The 15,387-nt window shown below is 35.2% G+C and overlaps 3 protein-coding genes across 3 annotated transcripts; 2 read left to right on the top strand and 1 right to left on the bottom strand.

Moving 5' to 3' along the window:
* Positions 1 to 2,016: 2,016 nt before the first annotated feature.
* LOC139852333 (uncharacterized) lies at positions 2,017 to 5,793 on the top strand. The gene is made up of 6 exons (XM_071841608.1): positions 2,017 to 2,245; positions 3,278 to 3,341; positions 3,609 to 3,862; positions 4,178 to 4,300; positions 4,485 to 4,533; positions 4,984 to 5,793. The coding sequence occupies exons 1-6, from the start codon at positions 2,150 to 2,152 to the stop codon at positions 5,661 to 5,663; spliced, it is 1,266 nt and encodes a 421-aa protein (XP_071697709.1). The 5' UTR covers positions 2,017 to 2,149; the 3' UTR covers positions 5,664 to 5,793.
* Positions 5,794 to 6,907: 1,114 nt separating this feature from the next.
* On the top strand, positions 6,908 to 10,449 carry LOC139855138 (cellulose synthase-like protein G2). The gene is made up of 7 exons (XM_071844385.1): positions 6,908 to 7,525; positions 8,088 to 8,171; positions 8,299 to 8,421; positions 8,529 to 8,741; positions 9,088 to 9,187; positions 9,281 to 9,804; positions 9,906 to 10,449. The coding sequence occupies exons 1-7, from the start codon at positions 6,908 to 6,910 to the stop codon at positions 10,380 to 10,382; spliced, it is 2,139 nt and encodes a 712-aa protein (XP_071700486.1). The 3' UTR covers positions 10,383 to 10,449.
* Positions 10,450 to 10,583: 134 nt separating this feature from the next.
* LOC139854450 (serine/threonine-protein kinase BLUS1) lies at positions 10,584 to 13,581 on the bottom strand. The gene is made up of 2 exons (XM_071843753.1): positions 12,402 to 13,581; positions 10,584 to 11,171 (listed from the first exon to the last, which is right to left on the bottom strand). The coding sequence occupies exons 1-2, from the start codon at positions 13,579 to 13,581 to the stop codon at positions 10,750 to 10,752; spliced, it is 1,602 nt and encodes a 533-aa protein (XP_071699854.1). The 3' UTR covers positions 10,584 to 10,749.
* Between the last annotated feature and the right edge of the window lie 1,806 nt (positions 13,582 to 15,387).

Here is a 15,387-nt window from a genome sequence, read left to right as displayed (position 1 = left end):
AAACTCTTTAATTGGAGCAAGAGCTATATCTATATAGTTAATATTAAAAAAGTCATCACGTGCTCCCTTCTCTAATCCTCTCTTACTTGAAAATCTACCCATCTCATTTTGCCTTTTCCATTTGATTCTCTGATCTCCGATCTTCTTCTCAGGTAACCATTTACAATATCTTCTGAATATTTTTTCTATGAGTCTCTACATTTTTGTTGACTCTGCCTTCTCTCATGTATCTCGCCTAAAACCTGATTTTTCGGCTTCGTTCCGGCTTCTGGTATTCTCCGAACATCCGGACTTTTCTTCTTTCTTTCCTATTTTCGTCGTTGATATCTTTTGTTCCCACTGAAGAACACATCTATACTACCTGGAAAAACTCAGAAAAAGTGGCGGGAGAAATTTTCGATGACCTATGTGTGTGGCGTGTGGCAGTGCGCTTCAGACCGATTGCTAGTAAAAATTGTACGTTCGAAAATATGTTGCGAGTTAATTTGTGTATGTGGTGTCTTTTTATTTCGCTAGGAAATTGAAAGTATTTGCGTTCAAAGTTTGGGGTGGGTTTATGAGGTTTTTTAGGTCTAAAAGCTATGTGCGTAGGTTCTAAAAGCTGCGTTGCCGGAAATATGGCGGTTAGAGTTGTTGGAACAAAGACGAAAATAGTTTGGGATGGAAAAGCAGGAAAAAAAAACCCCGCAAAAGGACAAAGAAATTACTATCGAGGAATAGTAACTAAATTTGCTGAATTGTATATATGTATAATATAATATATTATATATATATATATATATATATATATATATATATATATATATATATATATATATATATATATATATATATATATATATTCAAATAGAAAACACATTATATATAGAAAACACATTATATATATATATATATATATATATATATATATATATATATATATATATATATATATATTCAAATAGAAAACACAAAAAGACAAAAAAAAAAAATGAAACTATTCATTTGAAACTTTTTTGTAATTTTGTCACCTTAACCCCCGGTTTTTACATTATGTTAAATTTCACCCCTTTTGACTACATTTTTAATTTTGACCAACCCTCTAATTTTAAGGGATATATGTTAAACAAACTATAAATATATCAGAATGAATATGTAGATCAGTTGGTAAGGATGTTTGTTGAAATTTGAAGGGACGTAGGTTCGAATCTTGAAGTTGGCCTTTTTTTTCCGGCTAGCGATCTTGGGCCCAGCGAAGCGGGCCGACCCGAATACTTGTATATATTCATTTGGAAATCACTAAAAGACAAAAAAAGACGAAATGAACAGTAGCTACAGTACACAGTTTTGATAGCGACATGTTTAAGTAGATAAATACTATTAGATGTATATAATAACACAAGCGTGCAATCGGTTTGGTGGCTTGGCCGTCTTCATTACAACCAAAGGGATGCGGCCACCAGTTTCAAAATCAATTGGGCCCAGCGTAGCGAGCTGGCGCAATTGCTTGTTATTAAAATATATAATATTAATAATTAATAATTATTATTATTGTGATTAATAAATGAAATGAATGAATACATAACCCTTAACTTACTGCGGGACAAACAAGCCCTTTGGTTTAGTTCGAAGTGCCTGAGTGTGAGGATGATCACTTTTAAGTAGACACTATTCGCGATTAATCATTTCTTCCGTGCTTACCAAAGGTTCACTTTTTATTTTTTTAAATCATCGAGGTACTACCGTATTTCTTGTTTAATTGTAACGCAAAACCCTAATTTACCGAAACCCAAATTGCTACTACCTTATTATGATACCTGTATTTCTTTAATGGTAACGCAAAACCCTAATTCAACGAAACTGTAATTTGCTACTACTAATTATTATGATACCTAATTATAATGCATTTATGAATAACCTTATTTTGTAGATTTGTGAATATATGTAGCAATTTGATTGCCTGATTCTGTGATTGCTAGGTCAAGAATAGTATTTATTTTCTGGAAGGCGGATGTAGGTGAAAAAACGTCTAATTTTGGACTTTTTTCATTTTTCATTGTTAACTCGTATGAGCTTTTTATGAATTCATGAATCATAGACTTGATTTGCATGGAAAAGTGGCTGAGATAATTTTACTTTTTCCAGATCAAGAAAATTCTGGTGATGCAAAATGGAGAATTCGAGTGGTTTTAAGTTTGAAGTGGGCCAGCTTGCGGAATCGAAATCATTTAAGGATGGATATCGTGGTGCCTGGTTCAGATGCAAGGTAGCTTTTTCATTCAATTGATTTGGTAGCTCTGTTTTGTTCCCATATGCAATTGCTATAAAAATACTAATGGTGGGCTAGATTGCAACTTTAGGCGTCGTAATACTAATTACAAGCATATCTGGTGCTTGATATGATGTTTAGATGTCCAACATATGAGTATGAACACGTTTAGGATGATCGTTTCATGATCATTTGTATGTTGTTCTTTTCTTTCATATAGAAAAATAACTTGCGGATGCCTCTCATAAGGTTTGAATCACACCCTTTGGCTGATGTTGCACCCTTGGTTGTGCTTCGGATATGACCTGTTCGTCGTGGATGTTCATAAAACTCATTCTGGACTATGGTCGCAAATAGTTTGGAACTAAAAAGTGTGTTTATGGCAGGGTCGGTCCCGATAATTAAAGTACCTAGAACGAGGTGAAAAAAGGCCCTTAGACCCTAACGAATAATATAAGCTATTAACAAATGTCCCTTAAGCCCTAACGAATAATACAAGCTATAAAAAAGGCCCTTTGGACCTTGCTAGAATGTTAGTGGACTTTGATCTCTTTTCTTTCTGGGGCCTTTGATTATTGTTTTTGGGCGCTTCGCCTTCGCTGCTTCAGTTGTGTTTCCCTAGTTCTCCCATTTCTCAAATCTTTATATATTAAAAATTGCCCCCCTAAAAACTATGTGCCCCGCCGAGAGGTGGATTGGGTTGCCCCCCCGTTTGGACGTCACCTGGTTTATGGGAAGAAGGTTACTTCTTTTGAAACATACTGTAAGTAGTCTTTTCACTAAAATATGTTATTATAGGTTATCTTTTTATGTAAATAATAAGTATAATTTATGAATTCTCTTATCCACCCTTCGGCTTTCAAACTTATTTGCAATTTCCAATGCATATAATTTTGTAACCACGTATCTAAGTGTTCATGGAAAGTGCTTAACCGAAGGCTCATTTGCCTTTGAGCAATTTTAAACGGGCTATTTTAAATTACTTACAGAACTCTAATTTAATTTATCCATCTCCAAAATGTCTTTCAGATCAAACATATCAATTTGAAAAGGAACAAGATACAGCTGGAGTACTATGATTTCGACGTAGAAGGTGAGTTAGCTAACTTTCTGTATGAACCAGTGTGGGTTTGGAAATCGTTTCTTGTGAATTAATTGCCACTTTTTTCATTAACTTCAGAATATTATGTTTCTGATTGCAATTTATTAGTCATCATGAGGCATAAACTTAGTTGCCCGTTGTCACTTTTCTTATACTACATTCTTCTATGTTGATTGTGTTCTCTCATCTGGTTTCTTGTTCTTAAAGTTTTATAAAATAATAGATTTCAGATAAAGTTAATTGTTAATGTGTTTGCAGAGATAAGTTGGGAACAGATATTCGAACAGCCTCCTTATGGAAGAAAGACAAGGCACATTAAAAGACAACTAATGGTGCGGCCTCGCTATCCGCTAACATATAAAAAAGATGAAATGCCAGATGCTAACTCAATTTCCGAAGTTTGTGTTGTATTTGATGGTACATTTAAGGTTGATGATAAGGTAGATTGGAATTATGAAGGTGTTTATTGGTCTGCAAGGGTTGTCGAAGTGTTGAGCGATGACAAGGTTAAGGTAAAGAATTTGACTTGTGCAACCTGTTAGAATTTATTAGTATACTATTGTGTTTGTTGTCAAAAATTATTTAATTACATTAACTTGGAGAGTTAACTTTCAAGGTATAAATTTTTTAGCTATCTTTATATCAGGTTTTATAAACATCTGAAACACTCTTGTGATGTTATTTTTACTTCTTAAAACGTTTCGTTAGGAAGAATGTATCTGATATATTATTACAAATAAATAGTTAAATACACATACCATTTATGATTCTTAGTTTCTTTTTCCTTCCCTTTTTTTGATTTGTATTCATGTTTCCACCATCTGTAGATTGAGTTGCCAATGCCCCCAGCTGGAGAAGGGGTAGAAGGTGAGACATACGAAGCATTATGTAAAGATTTACGACCCTACTTAGATTGGTCCGAAAGAAATGGCTGGACTTTGCCTACTCTGGTGCCTCTCTCTCTCTCTCTCTCTCTCTCTCTCTCTCTCTCTCTCTCTCTCTCTCCACTTTTTTATTTTATTTTATTTGAATTACTTTTTTTTTCCTGCCTATTTGATTCTTTCATAATTGTAACAGATTTAAGTGGTGTTAATATAACCTTGTTCTTATTTAAGTTTAATTTTTTTCATGCAGGGTGGTAGGACTTCATGTGGTGCACAGCTTATCTTTCCATCAAAGCAAGGTGAGTTACTTTTGTAGGCCAATGCTTGCAATTCTTATATAATTTGTCTTTCTATTTTTGTTGGCCATTTTAATCTACATTTTTAAGACCCGTCTGCTAACTGGTAGTAAATTATCTAAAATATTACGACGGTTGATTAGTATCACCATTTACCTTAAAATGCAATGCTTGAACATCTTACTATCATAGTTAGTACACTTCTTTTCAACTAGTTTTCTCTTATTCTCTTTTCTAAAAAAAGTTCTATTATACTTCGTACTTTTAGTTATAGTGTTTTGTTTTGTTTTGAAGCATGTGATCAATTGTTGTTTGTACGCCCTTTGACAGGAGGAATTGCTTATTACATGTACGTAAAGTAACTTAGATGTAATAAGCCCATGCGAGTAAACAGTTCTATCTCTTAATATTGCATGCTAATCTTAGATTTGTTTGTAACTGTACTTGTTTTAGGCATGAATCAGGAGTCAATTTCTCTTGGTTCACCTCTCAATGCATCTTCTAGCACTCGTTTATCAGCTGAGGGAGACACAGAGAGACAAAATTCAGGTCATGTGGATACCGTTATTTGTGACGATAAAATGGTTGATGATTTAGCGGAAGGACATGCAGAAAGGCAAAGTTCAAATCCTGTAAATGCTGTTGTTCTTGATGAAAAAGTGGCGAGTGAAGATGTGAAAATGGTTGATGATGATGATGATGATGATGATGTGCATGCAAATACAGAGACACAGAGTTCAGTTCCTGTTAATTGTGAGGAAAAAGTGCAGGCTGAAGATGCGATATTGGGTGATACTGAAACACATAATTCAAATCTGATGGATACCGTTGTTTGTGAAGAAAAAAAGCAGACTGAAGATGTGAAAATGGATGATGAATGTGTGGAATCCTTCGATAGTATTACGAGTTTGCGTGTGGAAGAGAAGAAATCAGCAGCAGAAGCGGCACCGGCAGTTGCAGATGAGGGTGGTATTCATTTTAGTAAAGACTTGAACATAAAGCATGAAGATACACTGGAAGCAGCCGTAATCGATCTGGAGGAACTTGTTAACAAAATTAAATGGATGCAGAACCTTCTAAATAACAATGGCAGTCAGTCAAGTACTGATTCAACATTGTGGAAGTTTGTTTAAACTATTCTCTTCACATCAAGTATTATTTGACGCGTTCTGTATAGTTTGGTAAGTTTTCTTTCTGGTACTTGAAACGTGGTAATCGACATGTGTTGTAGTTGCTCAATCTAGAAGGTTGTTTCTGACACTCCGTATGCAAATTTCTGTGGCGCTTTTGATTCCTCATTTTTTTTTTTTCTTTCCGGTTTATCATTTGCATAGTGAGACTATAAATATGACTGTTTAAAAATTAAAGGCCATGCTGAGAGCAAGCATATCAAATAGAGAATATACCTATTTTTATTAGTTAAAGTGGATGATCACGTTAGCATGACGCCGTCAGGGTTACTGTTCATGGTTTGGTTTTGTGTTTTAGATGGAGGAGTAATAGAATAAGTAATGCTACAAGGAAATGAGTAACATATTTTAGAGCCATTGTGAATGTGAATGTGAATGATTTTGATAATAATAACTTAGGATAAATTAGATGTCATATTACATACCGCTATTAACAAACAACTTGATATCGCAAACTCTAGTTTTAAAAATAAAAAGAATTTGTCTTGTATCTTTTGGCTCTTGGCTGAATTAAAATAAACGGAATTTTGTTTGTTATATTTTGGATGTTTTAGAAGGTGAGGTGATTGGGCGGCTGTATTGTTGTTGAATGGTTGCACGAGACACTACTGAAATACGCGATTTAGTGAAAAAATTTCTGGTTTTTTAACTAGTGATACCAGTGGATAGTGTAAATTTTTATGGGTGACACCATTGAAATAAGCCATCTAATTTTTTTTTAGGGTTTTAACCGGTGACACGTGACTACCAATTCTAGATCCGCCACTGACTGATTGGTAAGTTAACAAATATAATTAAATATTAAATAATATAATAATATAATAATAATTAATAATAACGTATACCAAATGTTGTCATGTCAAAGCATCGTAGACGAAGGGCGTTGATAACAATTGATGTCTTTGAAAGGAACCCAAATCCCAAACCAAATTAAAGTATTTTATGTCTGAGTTAACTAGGTCGACAAAAACCATATTTAAAGTGGATAAATTCAAATATTGATTTTGGTTAACTTAAACATAATACACAAATTTTGGTACTCCTAAAATAAAACAAAAATAAGGTTGGAAATAGTGACAAAACTTAGGATCATCATATAAGACCATATTACTTTTGGAGTTAAATAGCATCATCCATCCTTCTTTCGTAACCAAAAAATCCACAAACAAACATCCTGCAAGAAATCAATGGCAGCCGCCTCCGTCTCCCACCGCTACACCGCCACAACCTCTCTCAACACGTGCTCGGTTCAAGAACCACGAGCCACGGCTCAAAGACTTCACATACTCTTCCACTTAACAGCCGTATTAGCCATTTTATACTACAGGTTCAACAACTTACTACATGGTGATGTACCCATTTTACCATGGGCTCTAGTCACTTTTGCCGAACTTATATTCGCGTTCGTTTGGTTCCTATCACAAGCGTTTAGATGGCTTCCAGTTGCTAGATCTGTTTCACTTTATAATCTTCCTGATGATCATGAGTTACCTAAAGTGGACGTGTTTATATGTACCGCTGATCCTATTAAAGAGCCTACGATTGAAGTTATGAATACGGTTTTGTCTGCTATGGGACTTGATTATCCTTATGATAAACTGGCTGTTTATTTATCGGATGATGGTGGTTCACCTTCTACGCTTTATGCTATGAATGAAGCGTGTTCTTTTGCGAAGACTTGGTTGCCGTTTTGCAGAAAATATGGGATTAAAAGTAGGTGTCCGGAGTCGTTTTTCTCTACTTATGGACATGATGAATTGCTTTTTCGAACTGAGGAATTTGAAGCAGATGAAGAGAATATGAAGGTGAGTACCGGAAATAACAATAAATATTTCAATAATTATCATATACATACATATACATAATAGTATTATCTGTTGTGATTTGCGCACTTTCAAGACCCGAGAAATTAATAGAACAATTAAACAATAAATAAAGACGCAAAGTTTTATGTGGTTCGGCGTGAGGCATGGTCCACGGGCGGAAGCAGAGATGGATTTTACTAGCAAACGTTCCAGGAACTCATTTTATAGTTGAAATGAATCCGTATGAATGCAAGTATAGCTTACCTTCATTTGTTCAAAACACATGTTTTAAGCAAAGTCTTCAAACTAATAGTTAGTTACTATTCTTTTCTTTCTTTCTTTTGACTTCCAATCTTGCAAGATAATTGAGAAACATGTGTATGTACATATTTGTTACGTAGCCAAGTAGACAACTCAATTTGGAATTGAGCCACTATCCAACATTATCAATAGCGACAATTAGCATTGGATTTAACAGATTACTCTATTGAACAGAAATTTTTAAACCTGTTATTTTTGCAATTAATCCATTATTTATGAATTGTAAATGATGATTTTGTAGTTAGCATATGAACAATTTAAAGATAACGTTGAACGTAAAACCAATGGAGCCTCTACAGTCAATGATCGGTCGCCTTGTGTTGAGGTAAGTTTCTTTTAACTATTTTACTATGATCGTCATGATCTCAAGATATAACTTATTAATCACCACAAATTTTTAAAAAACAATAAAATATTCATAAGGCTCATGTTCTGATTTACATCATATTCAGATAGTACATGACAGCTTAAAGAGCACGGATGACCAAGTTCAAATGCCGCTTCTTGTCTACGTATCGCGCGAAAAAAGACCATCTCTTCCTCACCGTTTTAAAGCTGGAGCTTTAAATACTCTTGTATGATCCACAAAAACTTAAACTTTTAGATCCTTGTAATTAAGTTGGATTCATTAAACTAACGAAAATCTAATTCTGATCATATAAATGTATCATGGTCTTTGCAGCTTCGAGTTTCTGGAGTTTTGAGTAACGCTCCATACATGCTCGTGTTGGATTGTGACATGTATTGCAACGAACCCAGTTCTGCAAAACAGGCCATGTGTTTCCATCTTGATTCAAAAATTTCAAGTTCGCTTGCTTTCGTTCAATTCCCCCAAATTTTCTATAACGTTAGCCAAAAGGATATCTATGATGGCCAAGCAAGATCCGCATACAAGGTGAATTCATTTTACAATTTTAATTTTTTCTTCTATACACTGTTCGTACAGAACATCATTCAGGCTTTTTATAAATACAAGTTTATGGGCACAACACTGGTACAATAGCATAGCATTGGACATTTAGGTGTCTTTTAAATCTTATTATGTTTTATTATGTCTTTTTACTGCGCGCCCGCAATCTGCAGACCGTTTATCTTTCTTAAGACATAAAATAAAATAATGTCTTATTTTGTCTGCAAACACGCATACTTAGAAATATGCTTCTTAGTACTGCAGACAAAATTAGTCTTGTTTTTAGGTCAATTTGTTATATCTCGAAGATTAATGTTTCCTTCATTTTCAGACAAAATATCAAGGGATGGATGGGATTGGAGGCACAATTTGTTCAGGAACAGGTTATTACTTGAGGAAAAAAGCCTTGTATGGATCTCCCAACGAACAAGGTATGTATCATTCGATTTCCTTTAAGTATTCTGATTATATATCATATCTTTGCCTATTGTATAACTAATAAGATTTGAACCTACAATCATCAGACGAACATCTCCTAAATCCAGAAGACACCTTTGGTAAGTCAACTAAATTTATGAATTCGTTAAAAGTTAACACGAACGAAGAAAGTCAAATGGACCACTTCACGACCGCCATTTTAGAAGAAGCCAAGAAGCTCGCTTCATGCTCTTTTGAAAATAGCACCAAATGGGGTAAACAGATCGGTTACTCATATGATTCATTGCTAGAGAGCAGCTTCACAGGTTATATATTACATACAAGAGGATGGAAGTCGGTTTATTTGTATCCTAATAGACCATGTTTCTTGGGTTGCACGACTATTGACATGAAAGATGCCCTGGTTCAACTAATGAAATGGTCATCCGGTTTGCTTCAAGTTGGTCTATCTAGATTCAGCCCTCTTGTCTATGGGGCCTCAAAAATGTCAATCCTACAAAGCATGTGTTACGCGTACTTCATGTTCACTCCGTTTTTGTCAATCGCATGTCTACTTTACGGAACCATACCACAATTGTGTCTTTTTAACGGCGTTTCATTGTATCCCACGGTACACTTAATCAATCTTTACCTTAATTCTTACTTTCCTTTATAAAGTGTTGTTTTGTTGGAGTACTTATAACTTAACAAAGTTATACATTTCATTTTCAGGCTTCTAGTCCATGGTTTAAAGTGTTTGCAACGGTCTATGTATCTTCACTTCTGCAACATTTTTACGAAGTGGTATCAAGCGATGGATCAATAGTGACATGGTGGAACGAGCAAAGGATTTATTTCATAAAATGTGTTAGCGCGTTGTTGTTTGGTTGTCTTGATGTGATGATGAAGTCAATTGGTGTTGCGAAAGCAAATTTTAGATTGACAAACAAAGTTGTTGACCAAGAAAAACTCGCGAAATATGAGAATGGAACATTTGATTTTGAAGGAGCAAAGATGTTCATGATACCATTGACATTCATGGTTTTGTTGAATGCTGTTAGCTTTGTTGGTGGAGTGAAGGGAGTAATAAAGAATGGTAATCTTGATGAGATGTTTGGCCAAGTTTTCATGTCATGGACAACACTATTATTCAGTTATCCCATCCTCAAGGGGCTAATACCAAACAAGACTAAAAAGATTAAAAATTAAATAACATACTTCGCAATTTAGTACATAGAGAATGTACTTTGGTGAAAAAAAATCATTAAGAAGATATCACGTGAAGCTACTTTTGTGTATAATACATGGTATTTCATATTTACCCTATGAGATGTTAAATAGAAATAAGTACTATTGTTCCATTATGACCTTATGAGTCGCGATTTCTTATTTGTACAAATAATCTCGATTAATTCGTGTACATATGAGTAAATTTATTCGCTCTTCACCTCAGATAGTCTAAAAAACAACTTTATCCGTTTATAAATAATCAAGTAAATAAACCATTGTGGTAATTTATCTGAACTTTTTATTAGTAGAAAGTAGTAATAGACCACTAATAAAAACTTAAGACAAATTAGATATCACAAGTACTAGTGAAATGCATCTTCAAAAAAGCCAACTCCATTTCCAAACTAGACCTCTTTCTCTTCTCATTCTCTAACTCCAATCTTAGCTTCTCAATCACTTGCATTAGTTGCTCTTCTTTGCCACCAGTTTCATCACCACCACCTTCAGTTTCTCCGGCGTCAATAACCGCAAGCAAATACATTACTTTCTCCCTTTGATCATCCAAACTCTTCTTCAATGTCTTTAGACTCCTCACCACAACTTCCCCATCAACCCCACCAATATCAACGTCTCCATCACAACGTGCACTAGGTGAACTTGTGTTGTTTACTTCCAACTCCCCTTCCTTTTGAGAAATCACACTTTCACTCCCATGTGTAATTTTCTTCACAAAAGCATCATCTTTGGGACTTGTGATAATTGGTAAACCTAAATGTCAAGGTATGCACATGTAAACAATGAAAGAACATATTGTGTATTGTGGAGTAAATGAAACCAAAAAAGATAAAATAAAGTTGATACTCCGGAGAATTCTAAATGGGAAATTGATCAAAATACATTTTTTTAAGGCTTCAAACAAAATACATTTTTTTTTAAAAAATTGTCTTTTTACACCATTCGGTAGACGGGATTTTCGTCTACCCCCTTTATCTGTCGTCTACTACCATTTTTACAAAGTAGTCGACGGTGAGATAAAGGTGGTAGACGAATTCCCGTCTACTGGCAGGGTTAGTAGACAGCGAGAACAAAGCAGTAGACAGACATTTACAAAGTAGTCGACTGTCTACTGCCTTGTTGTGACTGTCTACTGCCTTGTTGTTGCTGTCTACTGCCTTGTTAGTGTCTTCCGTCTACCACCTTTATCTGTCGTCTACTACCATTTTTACAAAGTAGTCGACGGTGAGATAAAGGTGGTAGACGAATTCCCGTCTACTGGCAGGGTTAGTAGACAGCGAGAACAAAGCAGTAGACAGACATTTACAAAGTAGTCGACTGTCTACTGCCTTGTTGTTACTGTCTACTGCCTTGTTGTTGCTGTCTACTGCCTTGTTAGTGTCTGTCTACAGCAACAACAAGACAGTAGACAGCAACAACAAGGCAGTAGACAGCAACAACAAGGCAGTAGACGGTCGACTACTTTGTAAATGTCTGTCTACTGCTTTGTTCTCGCTGTTTACTAACCCTGCCAGTAGACGGGAATTCGTCTACCACCTTCATCTCACCGTCGATTACTTTGTAAAAATGGTAGTAGACGACAGATAAAGGTGGTAGACGGAAATCCGTCTACCGAATGGTGTAAAAAGACAATTTTTTTAAAAAAAATTGTATTTTGTTTGAAGCCTTAAAAAAAAGTGTATTTTGAACAATTTCCCATTCTAAATTGTTTACAAATTATTACTCCATCCATCATAATTTTAAAGTTCACTTACAAAAGACACACTATTCCAAAAATATATTATTATTAAACTCTACTTCAACTAAGATTACAATTACAATTTCACCCTTTACTTTTTTATTGTGTTACATGATATATTAAGGATGCTTCATGCTATAACTCATTGTTTTTTATCGATTTAAGTACATAAACAATTAATTTGAGATAATCGGACAATAATATAGAGACGAAGGGATTAATTTATTATACTAATATATGCATACCTTGATCAAGATCCTTGGAGATACATGTAGTTGTGTCACCAATTGGAAACAAAGGATCCAACTCACAAGCATCCAAACTGAAATTCCATCCACTAATCCTCCTGTTTTTCTTCACCATATTACTCCCAATCAAACACTCATCTATCTCTTCTTCATTATCATCATCATCGTCATCATCTTTTAATTCTTTATTACTCATTGATCCAACTCTTTGAAGCTTAGTTTCTTTAAACCTATGTTCCACAGAAGGCAATCCTTGAAGCAAATTCTTTACAAGAAAATCACACCCTTTACAATTCTTGAAAAAATAATGCTTCAAAAGTTTCTCCGTATTAGGCCGCTTCAAAGGATCTTGTTCAAGACATAGTCCTACCATTTCCTTGAAATATTTCGACAACTTCGGGTAATTCTTATTCCCTTTTTCTTCTTCTTTCTGGTAATCACAAAATCGCAACCCTTTCGCTATTTTCACCACTAAGGATTCCGAAAATGGAAGGTGCGATAATGGAGGTCTTCCAAGTGCTAATTCAAGTGCAGTGATACCAAATGACCATATATCAGCTTTGTAACTATAGCCATTATATGAATGTATAACTTCAGGTGCCATCCAATAAGGCGTTCCGGTTATCTCATTAAGCTTAAGACAACGAGAACTTGATTCATAAACAGACGCCGAAACACCAAAATCAGCTAACTTGATTGAGCCGTTTGTATCCATCAATATATTGCCAGCTTTAATATCTCTATGAAGGTGTCCTTGATCATGAAGATAGCACAATCCCATTAAAGTTTCTTTTAGAATTATCGAAATACATGACTCTGAAATGCCATTACGAAAAGAAGACGCGATAATGGATTGAAGAGAGCCAGCAGACATAAAGGGCATCACTACCCAAAGACGTCGGCCAACTGTGAACGAACAGTGCGCTTTTAGGACGTTAGGATGAGATAAAAGAGACATTGTTTTAGCCTCTCGACGAATATTATCAAAATCGTCAGAAGTTGATCGATCAAGATCGATGGATTTGATGGCGACAACACTTGAGGTGGTGGTACATAAGGCTTTGTAAACGATGGCACGACATCCTCGGCCAATTTGTTCGAGGATTTGATAGCTGTTTGGGTCGAGTGGGTAGTGAAAGCGTTTGATGTCTCGATCTTGTTCATCTTCATGAGCCATTTTTGGTGAGTAAATTTGTTTGAATTTGTGGATTTATGTGTGATTTTAAAAGGGATAGAAAAAAGCAAGAGGATGAAACATGTTTCTTGTGAAGACTAATTTATTATGCATGGGTTGATGGTGAATGAGGTAATGCATGTGATTATGCAACTGTTTTTGCAACTTAGAAGACAGATATTGAAGGTGCGTAGCTTTTATTTTAAACACAGGGACACATATATGCTAGAAAAATATATATTTGACTTTGACTTTAACTTTGACTTTGTATTTAATTTTGACTTTGTATTTGACTTTAGCAATGGCAATAACCGATCAATATACAAGTTTCTTTCATGTTTTATATAACTCAAATGCATGTAAAAAAATTAAAAACTATAAGTTACAGTTTATTCAAACCCTTAATCATTTAATCCTTCACAATCTCCTCCTTTAAGGCATTCACTTATGCCTCAAGGATTTGCATTGGGAGATTTATTCGGATAGTCATATTTAGAGCTCGAACTCTTATAGATTTAACTATTTCCTTCCGACTTTGAGCATCGGCTACTACGTTAGTCTTTCCTGGGTGATAGTGAATTTCACAATCATAGTCATTTAACAATTCGACCCAATGACGTTGTCTCATGTTCAGTTGTTTCTGGTCAAAGATATGTTGGAGGCTTTTGTGATCGGTAAATATAGTGCACTTGGTTCCATAGAGGTAATGTCTCCACATCTTAAGTGCAAAAACTAAGGCACCCAACTCCAAATCATGAGTCGTGTAGTTCTGTTCATGTACTTTAAGTTGTCGTGATGCATAAACAATAACTTTGGTTCGTTGCATCAAAACACAACCAAAACCCTGACGCGAAGCGTCACAGTATATAACAAATTCATCGTTTCCTTCGGGTAGTGATAAGATACGTGAGGTTAATTTCTTCTTCAATAGTTGGAACGCGGTTTCCTGTTCAAAAGTCCAATCATACTTTTTCCCTTTAAGTGTCAATGCTGTTAGCGGTTTGGCCACTCGAGAGAAATCTTGAATAAATCTTCGATAGTAACCAACCATGCCTAAAAATTGACGTATCAGCGTCGTAGTCTTCGGGCTTTCTCATTTATCAATGGCTTCAATCTTAAGGTCAACTTGAATTCCCTGACTACTAACATTTTGACCGAGAAATTGCACCTCTTTCAACCAAAAGTCACACTTGGAGAACTTAGTGTACAACTCTTCTTTCCTGAACATATCTAGCGTTAATCTTAAGTATCGTACGTGCTCTTGATCATTTCTTGAGTAAATTTGATTATCACCTATAAATACAATAACAAACTTGTCCAGTTACAGACTACACTCACAGTTCATAAGATCCATGAACACGGCTGGTGCATTAGTCAATCCTAACGGCATAACCAAAAACTCATAATGACCGTAGCGTATTCTGAATGCAGTCTTAGAAAATATCAGTTTCCTTCACCGTCAACTGGTGATAACCTGACCTCGGATCAATTTTTGAGAAAACACTTGACCCTTGTAGCTGATCAAACAAATCGTCAATTCTCAGAAGAGGGTATCGATTCTTTATCGTTAACTTATTCAATTCACGGTAGTCGATACACATCCTGAAAGATCCATCTTTCTTCTTAACAAACAAAACTAGAGCTCCCCACGGTGAAGAACAAGTTCGGATAAATCCTCGGTCAAGCAAATCTTGCAAGTGACTTTGCATTTCTTGCATCTCCGAAGGAGAACGTCTATAAGGTGAGTGAGTTACAAGTGCAGCTCCCGGTACTAGATCTATATGAAATTCTACAGATCTATGTGTAGGT

The sequence above is a fragment of the Rutidosis leptorrhynchoides genome, chromosome 6 (genome assembly GCF_046630445.1).
Source record: "Rutidosis leptorrhynchoides isolate AG116_Rl617_1_P2 chromosome 6, CSIRO_AGI_Rlap_v1, whole genome shotgun sequence".
In the NCBI taxonomy this organism is placed as follows: Eukaryota; Viridiplantae; Streptophyta; class Magnoliopsida; order Asterales; family Asteraceae; genus Rutidosis; species Rutidosis leptorrhynchoides.
Note: the sequence above shows the minus strand (reverse complement) of the source record. Positions and strands in the feature narration are given on the sequence as shown.

Bases quoted from the DNA above. Each gene is read 5' to 3' on its own strand.
- LOC139852333 (XM_071841608.1), top strand. From the start codon at position 2,150: ATGGAGAATTCGAGTGGTTTTAAGTTTGAAGTGGGCCAGCTTGCGGAA. The intron at 4,301-4,484 runs GTGCCTCTCTCT...TTTTTCATGCAG, and splicing joins GCTGGACTTTGCCTACTCTG to GGTGGTAGGACTTCATGTGG. The intron at 4,534-4,983 runs GTGAGTTACTTT...TACTTGTTTTAG, and splicing joins TATCTTTCCATCAAAGCAAG to GCATGAATCAGGAGTCAATT.
- LOC139855138 (XM_071844385.1), top strand. From the start codon at position 6,908: ATGGCAGCCGCCTCCGTCTCCCACCGCTACACCGCCACAACCTCTCTC. The intron at 7,526-8,087 runs GTGAGTACCGGA...ATGATTTTGTAG, and splicing joins CAGATGAAGAGAATATGAAG to TTAGCATATGAACAATTTAA. The intron at 9,188-9,280 runs GTATGTATCATT...TACAATCATCAG, and splicing joins TGGATCTCCCAACGAACAAG to ACGAACATCTCCTAAATCCA.
- LOC139854450 (XM_071843753.1), bottom strand. From the start codon at position 13,581: ATGGCTCATGAAGATGAACAAGATCGAGACATCAAACGCTTTCACTAC. The intron at 11,172-12,401 runs GTATGCATATAT...CTTGACATTTAG, and splicing joins CTCCAAGGATCTTGATCAAG to GTTTACCAATTATCACAAGT.